At 34.6% G+C, this 26,295-nt stretch overlaps 1 protein-coding gene across 4 annotated transcripts in view; it reads right to left on the bottom strand.

Annotated features, from left to right (window-relative positions):
- LOC150101831 (constitutive coactivator of PPAR-gamma-like protein 1 homolog) overlaps window positions 1-26,295 on the bottom strand; it is a 326,792-nt gene that overhangs the window by 88,338 nt on the left and 212,159 nt on the right. For all 4 annotated transcript variants that reach the window (XM_090400106.1, XM_090400107.1, XM_090400108.1 and 1 more), the window contains exons 10-11: window positions 19,756-20,008; window positions 9,724-9,838 (exon numbers count right to left, since the gene is read on the bottom strand). In XM_090400106.1, the coding sequence (XP_090256232.1) occupies window positions 9,724-9,838; window positions 19,756-20,008 (368 nt within the window). The remainder of the gene's footprint in view (window positions 1-9,723; window positions 9,839-19,755; window positions 20,009-26,295) is intronic.

Genomic DNA, 26,295 nt, shown 5'->3' with positions numbered 1-26,295 from the left:
CTGTCTGGATGCACACTGTGTGATGGTGTATGGCTCCCTATCCTCTCACCATTCAACGATCTACTTCAGTTGACCTCCAACCCAATACACAGTTTTGCAGACGACAGCACACTACACTCCTCGCTTTCATTTGATAAACTTACCCTACACAACTCACCTCAACCTACAAAACATCAACCACCACCACCCTCAATTCCGATCTCCAAGCCATCCTACAACAGGATTCGGATAACTTCATCAATTTCAATGCTAATAAAATCCAGTTCTGTCCTATTTCCCATAAAAAATAACCATTTTTTCTCAGTATCTCTTTTGACGATACCTAAATTTCTAGACAGTATGAGATCTCTCTTCTTGGAATTACCCTCACATCAAACTTCTCCTGGCATAAACACATCACAACCATTGCATGCCCAGCTTCAAGAAGTAGGATTCTCTTTCGCTCAGGACATTACTTCAACCCGAACAGCTGTTAACATTATGCAAATCACAAATCCACCCAGCTATTGAATACTGCTACCATATATGGGGTGTATGGGCACAACATAAAAACATATAAATTTCCATGGTAACCTGCTTTCCCTCTCTCCATCTTTTACATAATAAAAAGTTTCATCAGTTGATGAAATCGATGATACCCTTTCAAAAATTTCCTCTTCCCCTCCTTTCTCCTGTTTCAGTGTCTGCAGTCCTCATATCTACATTCAGTTATCTTGCTATTACCTTTGTTACTCTTCCTTGCACAATTAGCTTCTTCATCCCCTCTGAATCCATAAAACCAGATCTACACACAGTAGTCCAAGTGAAGGCATATGAAGTCCTGGGCCTTGTACAGAGGCAAAATGACTCTATGTACTTTATATATCAATGTTAGTTTCAACATCCCAATTATCCTCTGAGTTGATTTTGCAATGTGAGTTTTGAACTTCAGTCTCTTGTCTACCATAACATTAACATTAAGATCCCCAGCCTCATTAATTTGTAACAATTCCACCAATATAATATGCTATCCACTGGAAATCTCATCACCAACCTGCTTAACTTTACACTTACTAACAGTGAATTGCACATCATTTGCCCACTGTTCCAGCTTATTCCAATCATTCTGTAAGTACTGTATACAGTAACATCCCTGATTACCCTGTTTATCTTTGTCAGTAGTCAGCAAAAAAAAAAAAAACATCATTTCAATCCCTCCCAATATCATTAATGTATAGATTGAACAACAATGGTATGAGGATAGATCCCTGGGGTACAATCAGCTTAAACCTGGAAGTTTCACACTCACCATATACCACCTCCTGATACTTATCCTTCAACCACCCACTTATCCAAGTCAATAATTTGTATTCCAATTCCATATTCCCCAATTCATGCAACAGCCTTTCATGTAGTATCCTATCAAATGAATTAGCAAAGGCAAACAGTATCACAGTGTATCCATTCCCTTTTTCTAACTCAACTGTAACATTATCATAAAATGTGAACAAATTGCTAAAACCTGACCTCCATTGAGTGAACCCTTGCTATTCCTTGCAAAGTATAGCTTGTCTGTATGTGAGCTCTCATCAACTTCTCTAAAATATTCATCACCACTCCAGAGATACTGAGTCAATAGTTAAACGCATCAGTTTTTGTACTACCCCTTGTACAATGGAACTATCATATATTCTTTCCATTCCTTTGGGATATTTCCTGAGCTGAAACTCAAGTTATACAAACAATTTGATATATTAATGATATAGGAAAAGATCTGAGAAGAACTGAATAGTTGTTTGCTGATGATGCACAATTGGGGCAATAGTTAATACAGATATTAAAATTTTGGTAGATGATTTGGATAGACTGGCAGTCTGGGCAAAGAAGCATGGATGTCAGTTTAATGTGGCAAAGTGTAAGGTTGTGCATTTTGGGGTGAAAAGATTACTAGCTGTGTACCACATTAATGGAACTGTACTCCAGGAAATTGACGTGCCAGAGATTTTGGGGTGTTAGTGGATAGGGAGTTAAAGTTTAGGGGGCACATTGCAAAAGTGGCTAATGCAGCTCATCGGATAACTTGGTTACTGAAGAATACTTTGATGAGCAGACACAAGTAGTTCATTATACCTTGTTATCAAGCCTTGATAAGAGCCCCATCTTGACTACTGCATACAGATCTGGTCACCTGAGTTTCTTGGCAATGAGGAAGAGGTAGAGAAGATCCAGAGGCAAGTGACCAAGATAATAGCATGTCCATGGAATGAACATCTTATGAGAACAGACTGAAGATTTGTGGGTTACAGAAATTGGTTAACAGGCAGAAAAGGTGTGATATGATTGAGACATACAAATCACTGAAGGGTTTTTACAAGATCAATACAGGGAAAATTTTTCAGAACAGGTTTAGTGCTGGCAGAACTAGGGCCATCGTTGGAAACTGAGCAAGAGTGTAGCTAGCAGAGGTGTTACAATTAAATTTTTTGTTTGGAGAGTGGTGAATAAATGGAATAGGTTGCTAGAGTCTATTGTGGGTGCTATTACTGTGAATGAGTTCAAAGCCAAGTATGATATTTAGGACCTCTTTTGATGAGTCCGAGGATTCCATGGAGTAGCCGACAACAATAATAATAATAATAATAACAGCCTGGTTGGCCGAGTGGTTAGCATATCCGCTCTCTAACCAACAGGCTCGAATCCCGCCTAGTTAGATTCGAGTTAGATTCATACAAGTGAATAAACACTCTCCTAAGATGGACTGGGTCACTAAGGGAGAAGTAGACCCAACCCTCCTGCAATGGGAGAGGCCTTCACCCTGTAATGGGTGGAAAAGACAGACTGATCAGCATCAATAATAATATTCTATGCAAGTCAAGACAGAAATCTTTGCATAATGTCAGACACTTAATAATAATAGCTACATTTAAATAGCTGACAAATTTCATTGCCTAATGGCAAGACCACCACTAGGATGACTTGCATAAGTTCCCAGAATCTTGACTACCAGGATAATTTTTTTCCAGTATTCAAATACTGGCAAAATACTGTTTTTTGCAATAGTAATTAAAAAATTAATCAGCCATGATTTATTCACATAAAGGTTATAAAACTGAAAACCATAAATCAATACTATTACTGAATAATTAACAACTGAGGGATTACTATACACAAAACAAATGTAACAGTATCAGTCGTGAAACTCAAATCTGCTTTACTAAACACTGTTTTTGCACACTCACAAAAAATTGCACATTAAATGTTAATGAATAATTTCAAAGATTTCTATATTATAAAAATCTAAAAATATTCTTCTGTTATCAAGACAATTGATTTCAAATAAATATTTTTCTGTTTTGCAATTAGATTCCGATACTTGCTTAGAACAATTTACTGCACTTGCTTGAAAGATTTTTTTTGAGTTGATTGTGTGCAGAGAGCTTGATTTAGATTCAGGTATTAATTTTTGCAAGGATGAATTTATCACCTGTGGTTATATCTACACTAATGCTTATAATGTTATTTTTGGTATTTTTCATTTCACTAGCTGCAAAGAAGTAAATCTTTTAATTTTAGAAACTACCATAAAATTTTTGATGGAATCTCTTGGCAATCAAACTTCCAAAAAACTAGAGAACTATATACAATATTGAAATTCATTATTTCACAGAAGCATACAAATTTATCAAAAGTTCAGCATTTGCCAAACAGGACAACATGAAAGCTAAGTACTTCCCAGACTCAGAAAAGATACTATAGTTAAAATTGCACCCTGCATAATAAAAATCTCTCTTCAGAAAATTAACAGAATTCAATCTTAGGAGACCAGCATGCAATAGAACATCAGTGTTCTGCAAATTCTGTCCAAACTAAGAAATTGTCTGACTAATTAGATAGTCACTAAAAAGATAAACTCGAGGCAACAATATATAAAGACTTAAGTATTCCTTCCCAAAAAAGTTCATAGCTTTAGAAGCTATGGTCAAAAAGAAAATAAGATTTTAAAGCAGAGGATATTATGCTCCATCCATATTTTATAGCCAAATATAGAAAGAAACTTAAGTTTAAAAATTTTCCAGAGCCTTATGGTAATATAACTTTTCACACTTGCATTACCTTGGTCACTATTTAAGACACAAGCTCTGCCCAGGAACCTGTATATTTGCATCATTTAAATAGTGCATGCCAAGGCAACTATGATGCTGAAGGTTATATTAATATAAGCTTTCTGGTAAATTTTAAAACTGAAGTGTTTTTTTTTCTACACTTAGATATAAATATGGATGGAGCCATAATATCTTTCACTTTAATATCTTACTTATCCCAAAATGAAGTCTTATAGTGATATACTTAAAGAAATAAGATTTTTTTTTTTTAAATGAGAGAACGGGGACAGATTACAACTAGTACACCATCACCATTCAGCAGAATCCAATATGGTGTTTTCTGGTTCTAATGAAATATGTTCCAAAATTAGATTTAGTTTAAATAATAACTATTGAACATGACTAAAATTTGCAGTATCAGAGTATACATTTTTATTAACAATAAATGTGTAATTTTTTGTCAGAATATTTTTTATGTAAAAATAAGTTTCAATTACTCGTTTTTTTTCCCCTATTTTACTGTACTCAACTATCATCAGAATTTATTGAGAAAAATGTCTGTCTTTGGAATACCAGCATTATAAATTAATACTGAAATACCAGTATTAAGATTCTGAAACCAGTACTATGAGTCCTAATTGGACTCATTCAAATTGGCTTAAAAAAAGTTTGATATTTAGTCTCTAGACTAGGGGGATCCTGATTATCTAACCCTTCATTTATCCACAATAAAAATTGTGGATAAATGTGTGACATGAATCTCACTACAATCTTTTGTGGACAAGATTTACATTATCAAAAATCATTGAAAACAACTTGGGTCAGTTCTGAGCAAACCATAACTAACTTACCAATAGAAAGATGATCCAAGAACAATATGAATCCAAAACTTTCCTTGGATTTCTTATTGTTCTTGGATCATCTTTATATAAAGATCATTTGATGTTTTGGACCAGTCAAAACACCCAAGTTCTGTAGAAAATTAGGGGAGTGAACAACTGGCAGCAGAATAACAATAAAAATAGGTGAGATCTTTCTAAGTAACAAAAGCAAAATGAATATTCAAATGTAATAACAACCAAGGAAAAGAAGGAATAGCTATAGTATTCAACAATAAATATGAGAATAATCATCTTGATTTGCAGAAAATATCAAGTAGCATGATGTGGGCATATTAAAATGAGGGGGAAACTGGACAATGAGATTTGTTAGTGTATAAAATTAACAGAAGATTCTACTAAGGAAGAAATGGAGGAATTTTCTATGGCATTATAAAAGATGTTGACAACAACAAAAAAAAGAAAAAAAAAAGTCAGTCTTTGTCAGAGATCTAAACACAGTAGAGTAGGAAATGATTACCACACATATAGAAATGTTAGGGAAAATTTTGAAGGAAAGAGCAAAACTAATAACAACAGTAAGTGCCTGCAAGATTTCTGACCAGGACATGGACTATTTATTAATAATGCCATGTTCCCACATAAAATTGTGCACAAATTCATATGAGAGAAGATGCAAGAAATAAGAAAAGTCTCATTGACTATGTCATTGCTAATAGCAATGTTTCCCCTCACTGGCTCAGGACAGAAGAATATACAGAGGATTGAAATAAGAAGTAATAATCATTTAGTGTTAAAAAGGATAAAACTGAACTTCATACTGAAAAAAAAGGATGTATATGAAAGTTTTGAAATGAATCAAAGTTGAACAGCTATTATATTTGAACTGTAGACTAAAAAACAGATTATTCAAGAAAAACTGAAAGAGTTTGAACACAGGAACCAAACCTTGGAAATTCAGTGGCAAACCCTGAAAAAAAAACATTGATTCATTTAGCCAGAGAGGCATGTGGTGAGACTGTCTGCAGACAGTCTCACCACAGAAAAATTAGATCTGCATCACAGACTCCAAAAGTTAGAGGTAGTAAGATAAAAGAAGAAACACATCAAAAGTTCTGTCCAGTAAATCAGCTTCTACTCTTAGAATAGAGAGAACACTATGCGAAACTAGCTAAACAAAAGTCCCAGGAAGACTGGTAAAAACAGAAAATAAATATGAAAGGTAGCAAAATATTCTGGAGTCTATTGAAAAAGTTCAGAAATGTAGGAAAGAGTACTGTAAAATGAATCAGAGACAATAAAGAAGAAGCATAAAAACTGAAACTGTATCCAAAGATAATATTCTAGATGCCTGGAATAATTACATTGAAAGATTGTTAAATGAAACATAAGTAGTGACAGCATGATAGTAGTAAATATTTAACAGGAATATATATCAATACCTGAAGTAAAACAAGATGCTCATCCACCTCCACCATTCACTTTCACAGAAGCTCCCAGTATAAAAAATATTGATGTTGGCGATTATAACTGCCTAAATTTCTTCGAGCTTTTTTTTTTGATGATCAACTGATTCAACGTGTTGTGGATGAAACAAATAGATATGCGAGGAGTAGTATCCTTGGTAAAGAAAGGACTTCTTGGTATGACACAAATCCAAATGAAATCAGAGTATTTTTGGCTATTGTACTTTTGCAAAGTATAGTAAGAAAACCAGAATACCGTCATTATTGAACAAAAAATCCATTATTATATACACCATTTTTTCCAGATTGTATGAGCGGGAAACGTTTCGAGGCCATAAAACAATTTCTACATTTTTCAAATAATGATGAATTTGATCCAGCAAATCATCCTTGCCCAAAGCTCAACAAAATCTGGCCAATTTATGAAGATTTGAATAGAAAATTTGGCAATTCCATTACGCCACAGAAATTGGCCATTGACGACAGTTTATTGCTTTATAAAGGTCGTCTGGGATGGGTGCAATACATTTCTCTCAAAAGGGCTAGATTTGGCATAAAAACATACTTATTATGTGAATCACAAAGTGGATATGTCTATAATTTTATAATCTATACTGGCAAGAATACCATTCTGGACAGAGATTTTAGCAATCTTCCAATGTCTTTGCAAGTAGTGATGACTTTGATGAAACCTTTATTGAATAAAGGTTATTGTTTGACTATGGACAATTTCTATAATTCATCTGGATTAGCGGATCTATTGAGAATAAATAATACTGATGTTTATAGAACATAACATGTATCACGAAAAGAAGTACCCAGCAAATTGAAGAATAAAAAATTGAAAACTGGAGAAGTAATTGGTTTTCAGAGAGGGAAAGTGTGTGTAATGAAATGGAAGGACAAGAAGGATATCTCGCATATCTCTACCATTCACACTACATCAATGGTAGACATAGTGATACGCAAAGGAAGAATAAAAAAACCACAACTTGTGTTGGATTACAACCATACCATGAGTGGCGTTGATCAACACCTATCTTCATATGTTGTACCCAGAAAGAGAGGCAAGAAGTATTATAAAAAGATTTTCTTTCATCTCTTAGACCTGACACTGTGGAACGCTTTCGTGCTTTACAAAAAAATCTAGCGGTAAGATGGATTCACTTGATTTTTGCCTCAAAGTAATCGAACTCTCCATTGAAAAATATAAAACTAGAAGCATTTTAAGAAGTGGATGTCCATCAAATATCCCAACACCACTGAGATTATCTGCATGACATTTTCCATCTTTCATACCACCAACAGAAAAGAAAGAAAATCCAACTCGCCAGTGTTTCCTCTATTCAAGAAAAAGGAATGAGTACAATAAAAGGGTTCACAAAGAAACAAGATATATTACTGACTGTGACGTTCCTCTTTGTGTCAACCCATGTTTTAGAATTTAACACACAGTGGTAAATTCTATAACACGGGATGACAAAAACATTATTTTCAAGATTTTTTGTTGCCCAAATTAAGGTTTAGTGAAGTAGATGCAGTTTAGTTAACCTTTTTTTGCAAAAAGAACTTTTTTTGTGTTTTTTTACAAGATTTGCTAATGTTCTTTTGTGTATGAAGAAAATAAAGAATAAAAAAATTGGGGGAAAAACGACTGCTTTCTGATTTTTAATTAGTGCGTTCAAGGGGTTAATGGTATCAATGAAACAAGGTTGACTACATATGATATGTACTGGCAAATGGCATTTCCATACAGCTTAATGAAGTGTGCTTAAGAGCTGAATAATTTATAAATAAAACTGTCAAAAATTACTTAGGTATCAATTGTGCAAGGGAGAAAGGGAAATCCTGATTTTTTCAAAATTTCAAACAGCAGTTTTCTCAATCTTTCAGAATTAAAAATTGGCAGATATCTGAAAATGCTCCACAGATATGCAAAACAAACAAAAATGACAGGTCAGAGGAAGAACAAGACATTGGCCTGATGCATTTTAGACTGCTACAGAAGACAGAAAAGACCCAATCAAATTAAAGAATTGTTTTACAGCAATGTAATATAGAATGTAGTATTTTGCTACATTCTGATTGGAGCAGCATACTTTTCCAACATTTTCAAATAGGTGAAACCCATCTCCACTAAAAAAAACATCCATCTAGCTCTGTGGCTTACCCCCCCCCCCCACCTCATTGCAGTAGATTGGGTGATTTCTTTGAATGAAAGTTAATAACTTCTACTTTTGCTTGATACAACTGCAACTGTTTGATCAGTCTGCTGCTTATTGTCTACAAATAGTAATAAGGAGTTAAATTTTGAGCAGAGGAGGTGACTTATTGATTTTTCAAAGGATGCAAAAGCATGGAGCAAATGTTTTTATGGGCACTTTGTAAATCACTAACTTGGTATTCACAAAAAAAGACAGTGCAAAATACTACACACTTTAAGTAGATTGGGCCCATCTAAACCAGTAAGTTGTATCTCTTTTTCATCTTAACAAAATTATATGAAACGCCAACATTTTCATAATACATATGAAAATTAAAAATACATGAATTTTAGATATGACTGGCTGTTAGCAGACAAATTAATAGTACACGCTTCCACTGGAAGGAGAGAGTACTCACTGCAGAAAGAACAAAGACAGTGTAACATTCAGAAGAGCTGTGAGAAAAAATGCTGATCCATCGTGCTGAATACTAGTTCTCAAAGCTTCTAATTACAACTAGACGTTGTACAGAACTGATTTATTAATGATCACGGATATGGCATTATATGATTGTTTCATTATCTTATGCATTTCCTTTCCATCTATCGTCTTTAACTTGACTGGCTCTCTCTCAGAGTAACTCAGATGAAGTAAATAACTTCATCTCTCTTCAAAATTTTCACACTCAACAAAACAACAGTAATTGGAAAGCATGGCAGTCTATTTGTGCATCTTTTATTCTTCATTAAATGCAATTTTAACCTGTCTTATATTCACATCAACCTAAATGTCAACAGGAGAATTCATAATTTATTAATAATAAAGCAATTCTGCAACCAGGAAAGGTTGCAATCTTCAACAAATTGCAATCAAATGAACATATTATCTTTATTATAACTGATTCAAGAAGTCACGTTAAAAGATGCACAAATATTAACGTTATGCTAATAATGTTCCACTACCACTTCCCCTTGTGGCAGGGGAGGGAGAGATGAGAGTTAACACATTTAAATTGTCATAGTGTATAAATGAAGTAACTTTCAAGAATAAAATTTAAATAAAATATAAAATGAATAAACTTAATCCCTAAGCCTAACAAAATGAAATTAACTATTTAATAATAATCTTATACCTCCATTTTTTGGACAAATTCTACATCTGTAAGATGTGGATCAACTGCCTGAACTAGAAATGCATCTAGTTCCTGTTTCCTTAACACAGGCATTTCAGGATGAGTCATAATGTACCTAAAATTATGATAATGATTATTTGACAATCATCTGCAAACAACAGTGGTAAATTTTCACTACTGATGAATATATTCTATAGGTCACATAAATAAAACAGTTTTCATATAATCCTATTATGATAGTTTATTTGTAGACTAACCACAATTTCTTCCAAATACTAACTTTTCAAATAAACAAGTAGTAAATCAACAACAAATGTGAAAAATGAACATTCCACTTGAATAATTATTCAAATTATGGTGGCCAGCAAGGAAGCACAGTTCAACTATTTTGAAAATTGTGATGCTGACTGTTTCTTCAATGTAACAGAGAAGTGAACTGATCTGTCAAATGTCTTCTTGTAACTGCCCACTTAATGTACTCATATATGCATGTTTAAAAATTTTTTTATAACATATTTAACTACTACTTCTTCCAATTTGATTTATATTATCTACATTATACTAGAGAAAATATATCCATATAAAATCCATGCTTCTAGAAAAACAAGCAAGCTGAAAACAAGTGAAACGAAACTTGAAAATGATGACATGAATAAAATCTTGTTATGAGTTTGCTCCCCACCTCCACCACCATTACCTAATGCAAACAATTTTTGAAAAAATGCCTTTTATATAATGTTGCACTGAAGATGTACAATAAACCACTGTTAATATGACTACAGTTTCACCTTCACTTTTTGCTTAACTTTGCACAAAACTTGATGGTAAAACACTTTTCTAAATTTCATTCACTCCTACCAAAGCTTGTCAAATACAGGCTTGAATTTTTGAAATGACTGAAGGCAAGAGCACAGACATGTCCAAACATTACCTGACTCGCTATACATGCAATAGTACAATCATTCCAGGAATGTAAATTCCTATCTTATACATTACTATCCCTAACTACAAGGAAAGTTGTGAAGACGTATTATATATATCTAATCTCAACTGGAATGATTGTCCTATCATTCGGAAGTTAAATTGTTTAATTTTCTTCGTAAGATTACAAATTCCCCCTCCCCTTCTAATGATAATTCTTCTCCTGGCCAAAATATTCAAACTGCATTGCATTTCCAGTGATAATATAAATTAATGATGTCATTTGTATCTAGTTTTCAAATGGACTTCTGCATGGAGAATGGCCTTCAATAAAAATTGAAAAATCTGCACCTATAACAGATGAGCTACTTTCATTTTTAATCAGTATAATTATGCTAACTTGATATTTTGGTTGAACTCTGTATTTATTTATTTATTCTATTATCTATTTTAACATGTAATTTATGAGCTTTACTAAAGACTGTGAATAAATTCATCTTCAGGGCTTAATGAAATGTGTTGTGCTGTTTTCATTCCATTAAACCTAAATATATTTTACAATATGAGCTTAAACAAGCACCCAAGCCCTAAACACACCGTGCATAAACAATTAAAATGGGTTAGTTATTCTACACATTCACTATTTAGACTGTTTTCCTGCCAGTTTTCAGTTTTGGCAGATTGAAAAAAATTAAAATATTAAAAGAACAAGGTAAGAGATGGTACAAGAGAGAGAGAGAGAAGCCACACTAAATAAAGAAACTGAATTCCAACTATTAGAATTTGGCTTAGGAAAGAAATCCATTTTCAGGGTCATTATTTTCTTAAATAGCTAGATAGATGGCTTGACAGAACATTAAGCAGCAATTTAGAAAGCAATAAAAGGTAATGACAACTTTATACACTGAAACATCAAAATAATCTTATATTTCACCTATTAGCATTAAAATAAGAGCTTACTGGTATCACATCTGAAAGAAAATAAGTAAGAATTACCCATGTGGTAATACCGCAGGTGACGTTTAAAACAATGTGATATCGAAACTTATTAAACAAATCAATAAAAGGCAGTCAAAGGAAAAAAGGCATAGGATTAAAAACATATAGGAACAAAATTTGAGTAATTTGCAGGCAGAAAATTCAGAAACAAATGCAGAAATAAAATTATTTCTCACATAATAGGAATTATGTGAGAAATAATTTTATTTCTCACATAATTCCCCCCCCCCAACTTAATTTATGCCATCAGGAAAAAAAAAAGCCTCTTGGCTCTTTATCATAGTAATAATATATGGGTACACCGTTCTGGCAATTTGTATAGTAAGGGTATGTAAGTTCGGTTCACTTAAACCTTGGTATTATCCAGATCTACCTACTTGCTGATGAGACCTCAATAAAGGTCGAAACTGGTCTGGGTAGTGACCTCTCTTCATAATGTAAAACAGTAATACTCCTAGGAGCTGCATTTTACATTATGAGAAAATATTAAGGATAGTGACGGACCTTGCTCCACCTTTGCTCCGAGTTGCCCTAGTGGTGTACTACACAGGTGTTGACTTACGCTTGGACTCTCCGATAGTTCTTTGGCATGAAACTCTTAGATTTCGATCTCCAAGTTTCGTATCTGGCTTTAAAATAAAGGGGGATTTATTATCCCCTTAACTTAAATTACAATAGGCTATAATGAAATAAGTACCTGCAAAACTTTGCAGCACGGGCCATGGGACTGCCCACAGTGAGCCTGCAGGGAATTGTCAGCAAGAGTACACCGGAAATTGGGTGCTGCTAGGTTCAAAGAGACACAGAACTCATGCCATCCCTAATGATATATATCCTCACACACAGCACTGACATGCTATAGGTTTTTGTACCTCTCCTGTGTGGGATATATATGTGGGAGGGGGAGAGGCAAAATCAGGTGATGCAGTTAAAAATGGGAGAGGGGAAACCTGCAGTTAAGAAACAAAAAAATTTCAATTTTTTTTTTACACCCATGGAAATCTATTGCACACATGCACATATAAAGAGCAGCTATAAAATCATTATGCAGTCTGAATAATTTTATTCTATATAAGATATAAACAATCAGCAATATGCAACAGACAGAACTTATTCATGACTTAGCATACTGAACTGTTGTGAGACACAGTATTACTTTGAAGTGCCTGAACCGGCTCTGCAGCTGTGTTTTGAGCACTGATCACATTTATCTTAACATGAAAACTCTTTTAGAGAGCAAGCTTTGTTGAGTAAATTTCGGTTTTAACATGTACTTGCAGGAAACAATCTAATGGGGGTCAAAACTTGAAAAATGAGATGGCCAAGGTGTTGGCCACCTCATCCAATGCATCTACCACTACTAGGACAAACCTCATTTAAACCTTCTTAAGCACTGAGCAAAGTTGCAAGGAATTCATCTTGTTCAAAGAATGTACCCTTGATAACCTTAGTTGAGAAAATTGAGAAATGTCTGTCTAAGAATAAAATATTTAATATTTTATTTTACTTAGCATTGTATTTAGAAATAAGATATTTCTAAAAGCTTCTTCTACAGGTAGCAGTCATTGTTTTGCACTTGCTAATTTTTTTTTTTTTTTCTTTCATCCAGTTTCTAAATGAACTTCAGTGAGCATCACATTGTTTTAATGAGTCCTAATTTTCTTATGATGGCAGATACAGGCTTTAGCTAAGCTAGCCAGAGAACAGAGTTGACTCTTTATTCAAATGAAGCCATTAGGTATAATATAGGATTTATCATCTAGAAAAAAAAGAAATCACAACAAAAGAATCATTACAATTTTATTTAAATCTGGAATAAATTTCCTATGTTGCATTTTGAAGATTGCTTATATCTTAGAAGTTATTAAAAATGACAGAAAGCAAGCTTCTATTATTCATAGTAATGAATCTGGTATGACCCACATTGGTATTATGTAAATTATTTATGCATTCATTCTAAACTAACTACAGTCAATATACATAATACCTAAAAATTATTTAACTAGATTATGACAGAAATTCTGCACATGCATGACATCTCAACATGACTTGATAATAAATTTAGTTCAACATGATTTGCTTTATCAATTTCAGAATGATTCCATTAATGCAGTTTATGCATTAAAATTGTTTTCATGTTTAACACATTTTGGTTAATTTTGACAAATACTTATTAAAAACATAGTGCTGAAAGCTTACCACATGGTGATAAACATGAGGAACAACTGAAAATGAAGAGAGGGCCAGAAACTAGCAAGCTTTTATATTTTAATATTCACTTATTTAATATTAACAATATTTTATCTGCTGGATTAGTTTGTGTTTTGGTCATTATTTTTAATGTTTCAACAACCAAAGTCCGAATTTTATTGGACCTTCTGGTTTGTTGGGTGCAATATGACTATGTTAATCCTCTCCTTTAGTTACAGACAGAAATTCAGCATTCATTTCAATAAAATTATGTACACTACAACCATGTTAGGAATAATTACTTTAATTAATTTACTTATATATAATAAGAAATTGGCATCCCTTATGTGCTCCACCAAAGACCAGCCACTTCCTCTAGACCTACCTGGAGTATACCACGTCCCTTGCAGCTGTATGGCCAAACAGGCAGGACAGCTAATATCAGGATATCCGAACATAAAGACTACATCTGGTTTCACCAATATAGTCGTTCTGAGCTTGTGGACCATGATCTGGATACCCACCACAGAATACGATGGAAGAAAGCCACTTTTCTACATCACAGCAAATATAAATACAAAAGATTGTTCATGGAATCAGCCTCGGCTCTAAAAAAACTTCCCAAACCTCAACAAATTTGGGTGCATGAGACTGCCTCAAATTTGGGAAGCTTGCATCATGAGAACATCAGCCCAACAGCCAAGACAACCCAATTTAGCCAGCTAAGGGGGGGGGGGGGGTTTAAGACTCTAGGAACAATGTTAATTACTCTCTTTGGCCTCATTTGCTTGTTATTAGTGCACGCACTTATCACAGTGTTATGTTCCCATGAAGATGGCAATGTACCATTGCCGAAATACAGGGTGTTCGGGATAAATTTGACAGTTTCGTAAGGAAAAAGAAAATCTTCTTTGTATCTATTAAATTTAATGAATTGACAAAAAAACATTACAGGCAGAGTTAATTACAATATTATCAACAAGATTTACTCAAAATAACCACCATTAGCATCGATCACAGCTTCAATTCTGCTTCGGAACCTCGAACAAGCTGATGCTACAGTCTCCCTGGGAAGGGCCGCAAAAACTGTTTTAATTTTATCCATTAACTGGGCTTTTGTATTACTGGAAGTGCGATTGGTGTCTTTTTCAACTGCGCCCCATACAAAATAATCCATGGGGTTAAGGTCTGGGGAGTTTGGAGGCCAAACATTTGGACTGGTGAAGTCGTAGAAATTTTCAGACAACCATTTTTGACTTTTCCCAGAGGTGTGGCAAGGGGCCGAATCCTGCTGCCATACATACGGCCTACCATTGGCTACCCTTGTTATCCAGGGCTTGACTACAGTTAGCAACTCCACGAACAAAGCCCGAATTCCAATGCCAGGGTTCTTCAACACCTGTTCCTGCAGATTTGCGAGGAATTCTGCTGTACGAACGCAATCAGATCGTCTGCTAGGGATCTTTCTTCTTGCTACATCCTCGTAGTCACCATTGCAAGTCTCTAGTTCATGCCTGATTGTTTTTACTGTATTCAGGGAGCATTGGGCAGCAGTCATAATATCCTTATTTTGATGGCGGGCACGAATCATCATGATACAAGTTATTCTCTTCCATGATTCAGGTGGGTTCCAGCTATCCATCCTTTCTGACATCTTGTATATGAATGAAGAAGGGTCCAAACTTTTAAATGAAGAGAAGTGTGTGTTAATACATGTAACTTACGGAAAAATATAATTAATTATAAATATGTCAAATTTATCCCGAACACCCTGTATAGGAAGTATTGAATTAATTTTTTTTAAAATTAATATTTAGTATATGTTGTAATTTCCTGAAGTAATTTAATAGTCATGGTTTGTTTATATTAAACTAAAGTTTTACTATAGCACAGTAGTACTTTCCAAATTTATTAAAATTGAGCCAAGTTTGTTTCTGCACTATTTGTGCAAATGAGGAAAACTCATACACATGGATGCTTGCAATATTTTTTTCAAACAGCTGATAGAAAATATTTCCTAAATATCATTATTACCTAATAAAAGTTGGTGTTCCTAGTATGATATTGAGACCAGAATACAACTTGCAGATTGCAACGTACAAAACTCGATGTAGCTTAAAAAATTTAAAGCTTCACATCGATTTTTTTTTTTTACATAGGTCAAGTCCCATGAGAACTGTAAATAACCTTATTTGTTTCTATGTATATTTTGCAAAATATTAATATAGTTAACCATGTGGGAAATGAATGTATTTACTGTTTTAACATCAAAAACAAAGGCAATGCTTTCACAGGGGAACTTTGTATATGTATATAGTTATGTGTAAGAGCACAGGAAAAGTTGTTTACTAGTTTTGTATATAAGAGTTGCTTACGGTGCTAACACCTTTAAAGATAGTATCTAAAAGTACCACTAGGTTTAGAGAAGTTTCCGCAGCTCCAAAAGTATAGGGGGTCCCAAAATTCACGCAAGATTTAAATTTAGCGCCATTTGTGCGGTAAAGTGTTTCCAATGAGAAAAAAGGACAGCATGACAGCTGACAGCTCAGGGTTATTAAAAATGGAGCGCTACACGAAAGAGCAACGCATTTTCATTGTTGAGCAATATTTTAAAAATAATGAAGGTTTGGCAGCTACAGTTCGCAATTTTTGTACAAAATATGGTCGGAATAGTGATTTAACTTCATCAACTGTGAAAAGATTAATTTAAAAATTCAAGGAAACTGGATCAATTAGTGATCTTATACACTCTGGCCGTCCTTCAACAAGTCGTTCAACAGAAAACATCGAAGCAGTTTGTGAGAGTGTGGCTGAGAGTCCAGGAAGATCAATTCGGCACCGTGGTCTTGAATTGGGCATTTCGAGAAGCTCTCTACAGCGTATTCTCACGAAAGATTTGCATCTTTATGCTTACAAAGTTCAATTGACTCAAGAACTGAAGCCTACTGACCACACACAGCAAAGAGAGTTCATTGAATGGATTATGGAACAACAACAAGTGGATGCTTATTTTTCGAACAAAATCATCTTCAGTGATGAGGCTCATTTTCATCTTGATGGCTTCGTTAATCAACAAAATTGTCGCATTTGGGGTTCAGAAAATCCACGAGTGATTGTTGAGAAACAAATGCATCCACAATGTGTCACTGTTTGGTGTGCGGATTTTGGACTGGAGGCATCATCGATCCATTCTTCTTCGAAAATGCAGCTGGTAAGGCAATAACAGTTAATGGTGCTCGCTATCGCGACATGATAATCCAGTTTTTTGTGCCGAAATATTGCAAGATATGGATGTGGACAACATGTGGTTTCAACAAGACGGTGCCAAATGCCATACAGCTCGAGAAACAAATCAATTACTGCACGAGTCATTTCCTGGTCGTGTAATTTCCCGTTTTGGTGAACAGAATTGGCAACCCAGATCATGTGACTTAACACCGTTGGACTTTTTTCTTTGGGGTTTTTTGAAGTCTAAGGTTTATGCCAACAAGCCCACGACCACCCATGCCTTGAAGGAGGAAATTGAGCACTGTATCAACGAAATTCAGCCACATTTATGCAAAACTGTCATGGAAAATTTCGACAAAAGAGTGCATATGTGCCGGCAAAGCCGTGGAGGCCATTTACCCAATATGCTATTCCATGCATAACCCTATACTGTATACTTTATGAATCAATAAGAAATTACAATTTTTAATTAAAAATCTGTGTTTTCTATCAAAATTACTTCCTGCGTGAATTTTGGGACACCCTGTAGAAGCAAAGTATCAAAGAAGTCTGCTAGTTTTAGAGACAAGTTTCTATGCCCAGCAAAATACGATCAAAAGATTGCACGGAGGAGAACAAAGAGCGGGGTTAAACTAAAAAGAAGATGAAAGAGTCATGCCGAATTCTTCAGGGTTTACTATCCTTAATGCAAGGTCGCGAGATTGCAAAATAAAAGGAGACTGAGCAGAGCATAAAGGACCTCCCAGTTCCACCTGTCGGCGAGAAAGAGGAGCTTCCAGGCCAGAGAGAGAGAGAGAAAGAGACGACTTCCAAAAATTGCTGAAGAAGGAAAGGCTTCCAGACGCCAGAGAGAGGGATCCCAAAAAACAGCAGTTTCAGTTTTTTGGAGGCGGGAGTCGTCCAGGCATTTTCGGCAAGCCAAAGCAGAGGAGAAAAGGCAGTGTAAATTACCCGAGGCAGCGTCATTCGAAAGTTTTTCTTTTCGCCGTGGGAGAACAACCTTTTGCCAGAGCTGAATGATCACCGCAGTCCACAGCCCGCTATTTTCCCGGTGAGATATTACTGAAGCCAGACACTTCTGAGGAAGCTCAAAATCTGAGATGAAAGAATTGCCTTAGAACTTTTTGTGCAAGACTTTTGTACAATTCCTCTTATAGTGTGTTATAGAAAGACTTTTAAGAATTTAGTTAATAGCAGTAAGAAGTGTCATTGAGAGAATATTGGCATATTGGAAGTTGATATAAAAAATTGTAAAGATAACTTAACAGAGGTTAGCTAACCTCTTTGCAAGTAAACTAGAAGTTTAATAAGTTGAATTTGTAAGCAGAGAGTAAAAAGGTTCCAATTTATGCTAAAGATTTTATAAATGGATTGAGAAAGCAATCTCCCTATTGTTTAATTCATGTATAATTTGTAAATAAATGTTTTAATTATTTGTTAAAAGAGTGCTGCCTGATCTTTTATTTTACAACTACACTGTTCTTAAATAAATTGGACTTGTGAGCGAGAAATAATTTAAGGCAATAAAAACGCAGTTCATTTACTTAGGAACCACGACTGTTAAAGTAAACATTAATAAAAGAAACTTCGCTCGTGAGAGAGAGGGAAATCTACCGGAAGTTTTAATTTGTTTTTTGCCAATTAAATGATATATTGGTGGCACAGTCTGACAAATAAATTTCCAGTATTCATAGGCATTAGACTAGTAAATACGGAAGGTGGGTAATCATAGTACGCAGTAGAGTAAGTGAGAAAGGATAAGAGAGAAAAGCGCATTAGAGTAAAGTTATAAAGAATTAGGAATAGAATAAAGATAGAAGAGAGTAAAGATAAAGATACTGCATATATAAGAAAATAAACAATTTGTTTACAATGGCACAGACGCTAGAAGATATTAAGCAGAATGGCAATCAGTGAGCTCACCAAAATAAAAAAAAGATTTGTTTCTAAAAACTGTATCAAAACCATGCTTACTGCCTTTACAATCATAAAGGAACAGTCTATAAAGAATTCATTCCATGACTGTTCAAAGCAATTATAACTTAAAAGTGCTGAAATATCTGTTGCTGCATGAAGGCAGGCTGGGATTCTTTACAATTCTTTTACTCCCTTGACTTGCTCCAGCAAACTTAAAAAAAAAAAAGGGGGTGAGGGGAAACAAGGTGGCAAAAGTCATCTATCATTTAGAATGTCTAGGTGTAATTTCATCCATCTGTAGACCCTGAGAATTATTTATTTATTTAGCATAAAGGAATAAAATAAAAGAAATCAATGAGCAAAACCATATACAGACTGACAGTTCAGTTTACCAATTGATGGCACTTTCTGGTAATAATGCAACTCCCTGGAAGCATGATAAGAATGAAAATTAATACTAGAATATTTATTATCACAAAAATAATCATAAATTTTTACTGACTGTTGTGAAATTAAGTATTTATTTTTAATGCTCTAACTCAATTTTAGTTATATTATTCAATATAGGCTGATTTCAAACTAATTTCTAATAATGCATTATTAATCAAATATTATTCCAAACACAAATACACACACACACACACACACACACACACACACACACACACACACACACACACACACACACACACACACACACACACACACACAGAAATACATGGATAAAATCATAAAAATTAAACTTATGACATTTAATTATGGTAAAAATAACTTTACCTTAAAACACAACAAAGAATTGACACATGCTGTGGTACATAAGATGAGTTTCTCATAAGAGGTGAATTACTTCTCATACAAGTCAAGAAAGCTTGATAGCGGCGTTTATTATCATCAGGACCATCTCCAAACCATAATCTAGTCACTGTAGGTACGGTCCAGCCTAAATGTACAGCAGGTACCAGATCAGGTTTAAAATATCTGTTACCTTTCACCCAAACCCATTCTTTAATAAATATATCCGGAACCTTTTCTGAAAAAAAAAAATAAATAAATAAAAACAATTATTAAAAATGTTCTATAATCAACATGCACACTTATTAAAGATTAAATTTATTTTTTGTCAGCTGAATGCGATTTAACTGATTTAGAAAATGTTTAAAACAAAGCAATCACTGTAGTTAGGATACAGCACAAGAAGTTGCAAAAATTTACAATGTTTTCATTGCAGTATTTTTTCTCCTTTACTTCACATGGAAGTGGCTGAGGATAGAGTGCATCACTGTTCCTCAATGGCTAAGAGTTTGAATGCCACCAAGGACATGTATTGTTTTCAAGAGTCAAGAGGAAGAAAATGTTCACTGGCTTGGAAGATAACTACCTAGCTTATTAATGGCCTGAAGTAGTTTGAAAAAGTTTCCAGATTATCAAACTCTGAGTATAACCACAGTACAAATAATCAGTACATTTGAAACAATTGTAGGTGGGATTCACATAAAAGTAAAAAAAAAGTAAAATACAGTAGCCCCCCCCCCCCCCCCGGACTAGTATAATATTTTCAATATTAGCAGTCAAAAACGTCTAGTTTGTCATGTTTCCTCTTTCAGTTTCGGTGCATCTTCTCTCTCTCTGTTTTAATGCATCGTATCGCTAACATTTTTTCACATGACCACTTAATGTGTGCTTCGTGTTAATAACACATTGTTCCTTTGTTAAAAATACTATTTTGTGTAGTACCATGTTTCAATGAAAAGTTGCTAAGTGGTCATAAAGTAAAAATATTTTAATTACAAATTTTTAAAAATATGCAGACAGATAATAAAAATCAATTTTGAAGAAGGATGAAATATTCATTATACAAATTAAGTCAATATTGAATCCAACATTATTTCAAACCCAATATATAGAAACTACAAGTGTTTTATGCCAAATATAGAAACTATAAAAGTTTCAGCAGATCCAAGTGTAAGTAACCTATCAGGACAGGGGAAACTTGTAGCAAAGGTGGAATAAGTTCTGATCACTTTCCTTAGTATTCTCAATAATGCAATGCACAATCCTGACCAGTTTCGACCTGTGTTAAGGTCTCGTCAGTGGAAGCCAGACCCAGATGTAAAATATCCAGGTTGAAGTGATGCAGAAGTCATTCTTTCCCATACGAGTTGCCAAAAGGTGTCACATTTTAAAAGGTACCAAGAATTACTGGAATAACAAGCCAAGAGGCTTCACTTCGGCGATGCAAAAATAATACAAATTAAGTGGATACTGAATCCAACATTATTTCAAAGCTGAATATATAGAAACTACAAGAGTTTCGTGCCAAATATAGAAACTATAAAAATTTCGGCAGATCCAAGCATAAGCAACCTGAAATATTCAGTTTTATAAAGTCAGCAACCAATTGATGGGTTCTTTCTTGGTACAGATAAGGTTTCTGAAAATGAAAGCACTATAATAACAAAGTTATCCCTTGGCACAAAGTTTTTTTTGTGCCCTACCTCTTACACTATCCTCAAAGGAGAAGGAACTACTTAATTCTCCTTGAAAGCAAGGTATAAACCAAATCTGCAACATTGACCAGCTGCAATTTTGCTACTGATAAAAGATCATAATCATTATTTATCATAATCATATCAAAAATATTTCAACAAATATTTTTCTGAAAGCATGTCACATGCTTTCAGAAAAATAATGATAAAAAATCAATTCACATGGTAGTTATTATCATCAGACCTCTATGGAGTCTCATTATGGAAGTTCCCACCCTCTCTCTCACACACACACCTCATCATACCATGACTTAAATGCATTCACTGTCTCTGTACTCACCACACTTTCAGGTAATGCACTCCAACCACTTGCCACTTCCAAACAAAAAACCTACTCTTCACCTCTCCACAAAGTTCTGCAATTTGCATTCCTTCAATGTGTCCTCATATGCAACCTTCCAACATCTCTTCATTCTTTTGAAAACCAGGTGACCAAATCGTGCACAGTAATTACCATAACCAGCACAGCAGATTATTGCCATAATCTGCTGTGCTGCCCTCAAATATTAGCAAAATGTCCTCAAAATTTCAGGTCTCTATCCATCATCACCTGCAGTACTATCATCTTCTCAACCTCTGCTACAATATATCCATTAATCTTATACTCTGCTTCCAATGTTTTCCTCATCTATTTAAGTCCTCTTGCAAGGCTACAACATCAGTTCTACTCATCACAGCAGTTCTCAACTTCATATCATGGGCAAACAACTGTAAATCACCATTCAAAATCTTCCCAGTGCCATTTACATACAAATTAAAGAACAAAGACAACAAAATAGACCTTTGGGACACTTCACTAGTGACTTTCCTCTTCTGGAATATTACTCGCCCATACAACAACAATCCAACAATCTCCAATCCAACCTCACCTGTTACAATTTAATTAACAGCATGTCATGTGACAACATGATCAAATGATGGGAAAACCAAGAATTGATATGATTAAAAGAAGATGGATAACATCAGTACAACAATGTCGAACTTTTCAAGGAGCGGATATAGACTAGGACCATAGTTTAGTGAATGCAAACATCAAGTTGAAATTATAAAAAAAAAAAAAAACCCAACACCAGAATAGAAGAGATATTGCACGAATAAGTGAAGCAGAAATAGGAAGAAGGTACAGAACAGTGTTAGAAGAGAAACTTAAAAGTGTGGAGAAAGAAAAAACTCAAATCTAAGAGTGAAAGAAGTAATGAAGGCGAGAGAAGATGTTGAAGAAACAGTACCAGAAGAGAAGATCAAGAAGAAATGGATTACACAAGAAAAGAATGTTGAAGATACATCAGAACAAATAGAAGAGCAATATAAAAGAAAGTGTAATGAGGTGAAAAAAAGCAGTCAGAATGGATAAGATGAAATGGTTAGAAGCCCAATGCAACAATATAGAACAGTACTATGGAGAGCATAGAACAAGGGAGGTATACAAAATGATGAGAACCATTAATAGAAAGTGGCAACCAAAACAGACCACAATTAAAGATGAAAAAGGCAAAGTATTGATGAATAAAGAAAAAATTGTACAGCGGTGGACAAGATACTGTAGTGAGTTTTATGAAGAAAAACTAGATTTGGATAGCATTGGGAAACTGACTGAAGAATTGAAGCAGATATCACCACCAGGAAATGAGCATGATATGGACATTTTAAGAGGAGAGGTAGAAAAAGCAATAGGACGGCTAAAACACAACAAGAGTCCTGGTAACGATAATATTACTGGAGAAATGATTAAATATGGTGGTGAACGTATGGTTACAGAAATGCACCAACTATGTAATATGGTATGGAAAGAAGGGAAAATGCCAGAGGAGTGGGTGAAATCAATATTAGTGACATTATACAAGAAATGAAATAAGCTAGAATGTAAAAATTATAGAACAATTGACAAGTCACCTTGGTAAAGTGATGATGATGATATTGACAGAAAGATTGAGAACACAATTGGAAGTATACCTTGCAGATGAGCAAGCAGGATTTAGGAAGGATAGAACAACAATTGGAAGTATACCTTGCAGACGAGCAAGCAGGATTTAGGAAGGATAGAACAACAATTCAATAGATTTTAACAATGAGGTTAATAGCAGAGAAAGCTAGAAGAAAAAACAAAAAAATATATATACTTGCTTTGTTGATTTTCAGAAAGCATTTGATAGTATTGACCAGAAAGTGACATTAGCAGTTCTGGAATCCTATGGAATTATAAAAAACTAATAGCTATATTAAAAGATATTTATCAGAATGCAGCTGCAGCAGTTAGAATAGGTGATGATTTAGGGAAATGGTTTAGAACAAACAGAGGTACTAGAGAGGGGGATCCAATATCACCAAGCATTTTCATCGCACATTTAGAAAGAGCAATGGACAAACTGAAGGAAGATGCAAAAGGAATATCTGTACACGGAATGAGAATTAACAATCTGAGAGTTTCAGATGACACTGTTATTATTGAAGAAGACGGAAGAGAACTATAAAAAAAACGCTGAAACTGTTAAATGAGGAAGGGAAGAGATTTGGACTTGTTATGAACTTGGAAAAAACAAAAACAATGGTATTTGGTGAGAAGTACGTGAAACAAAAGATACAAATGGATGGAATTGATATAAAAAATGTAGAACAATTCACATATTTGGGAAGTAAACTGACATATGACTTGGACTGTAAAAAAAGAAATAAAGATTAGGATTGCAAAGGGAAGAACAAATCTGAAGGCCATGGATAACATCTGGAAAAGTAAAGTTATCAGCCTGCAAACAAAACTAAGAGTACTGGAAACATGCATCTTTAGCAGTGTACTGTATGGATCTGAAACATGGGTAATAAATAAGGAATGAAGAAAAATAATTTTGGCACTTGAAAGAACTTGTTACAGGAAGAGTCAAAGAATAGGATGGGTACAGAAAATCACCAATGAAGAACTCTATCTGAAGATACAACCGAAAGAGAATCTAATGCAGAAGATTATAAAACGGAAGCTGCAATTATTTGGACACATCTGTAAAATGAGTGAGGACCAGAAGATAAAGACATTTATGTTTGGTATTTTGGATGGTTTAAACAGAAGAGGTAGACCATACAGAGAATAGATAGACGATATAAAAGATTGGTGTGGAATGGGTGTACAAAAACTGCCGCACTGTGCAAAGAAAGGTGGAAGAAGATAGTGAAGGAGGCATTATTTTTCATCAGACACCAACGGGCAGTGAGCCCATGGTTCATGATGATGATGATGTGACAACCTATTGATGGCCTCTGCCAAATCTAATTATAGCAATGTGTATGCATTACAACAGCTTTTTCACCTTCTTATAATAAGTAAGCAGACTGCTAAAATACAATCTTCCTTTAGCAAAACCATGCTGTCCATCAAAGAGAATTCTGCTACTGTGAACTCAGTTCTGAATCCTAACTAGCCTCACTAACACCATGGCCAAAACTCCAGACAAGCAGACTGGCTACAGTTCAAAGCCCTCTTATTACCTTCTTTATGAAGCAGAACAATTTTGTCCTCTTTCCACTCCTTTGGAACTTGAGCAAATATCAGACTCATGTTAAAGAGGTAATTGAAAGCTGCCATTAACTTTTTTGGAATATTCCCTCGAGATGTGATGATACACCATCGAGTCAAACTGATTAACATCAAGTTTACTTAATTCTTCATATACTTCCTGCTCACTCACCATTAGGAGGTTTGTCACCCTTCCCACTGTTATCAAGTTCTACAGTAAGTTACATTCACAAGGAGGGTAAACCTTAATGAATTACTCATTCAACATCTCTGCTATATCCTCCTCAATGATATCATTCTACCATTGTCACTGATTAACATCATCCTTCATACAATCATTTCTTTTTCTACTGGCCATACTGAAAAAACTCCTGAAGATTTCTTTTTGATCTCATTTGCTAACTACTGCTCATACTTTTGCTATCCTTATCAAGTGAGTCACTTTCTTTGCTTGCTCTTTGATTCCTCTTACAACTGATTATTGACATTTATCTTGTGTTGCCACCACAATGTCTTTTTCTTAGCCCTCCATTTTACATCCACTTTATTTAATCTCCTTTGGAATATACTCAAGACATTGCCTCTGCTAGAAAGTTCCTAAGTTGGGACCAAGAATATAAGGAACTGGATTGTCAATAGATTATAAATGGCATGACAGCAGAGTTGTGCAAACAAACTCTTCTAGTATACCATTCATAATCAGTGCTGCTCTGATCTCCTTCCCATCCAATTCCTTATTCAATGATACATCTGCAAGTCACCACAATCACCAGCATTATAATTCTATATCATTCTATATAGTTCAAAGTCCTGATATGGGTAGTCATCATGCAAGTGATCACTTAATGTTCATTTTCACCAACTGGAGGTGATGAGATAATTAAATCCAAGCCTCTCGATTCTTGTTTAATCCTGTTACATATTGTGTAAGAGAGCTGTCCCTCAAAAAAATTTTCAATCATTTTGTCTATAGGTGCTGTCTCTTCATTTCAATCTATACATCATAAATAACGATACCCCTTTTCTTATTAGCCAGATTAATTTGCCTCTACATTACCAGGTTTACAGCAACACCCAATTAAACATTTCATTGTTTTTACTTCCACCTCATATCGCAATACTTCAAAACTGTTGCTATTTGCTCCTTGCAACATCACCTTGGATGGTGGTGCACAACAACGATCACCCACTTGGCAATAGCCAAGTGGGTGATCATCATTTGGATGACAGAAACATAAAAAATTTTGCACGCATAACAGGCATGCG

This window comes from Typopeltis vanoorti, chromosome 11 (assembly GCF_054136105.1).
Source record: "Typopeltis vanoorti isolate ZY-2024b chromosome 11, IOZ_Tvanoo_1.0, whole genome shotgun sequence".
In the NCBI taxonomy this organism is placed as follows: domain Eukaryota; kingdom Metazoa; phylum Arthropoda; class Arachnida; order Uropygi; family Thelyphonidae; genus Typopeltis; species Typopeltis vanoorti.
This window is presented reverse-complemented; position numbering and strand designations above follow the sequence as displayed.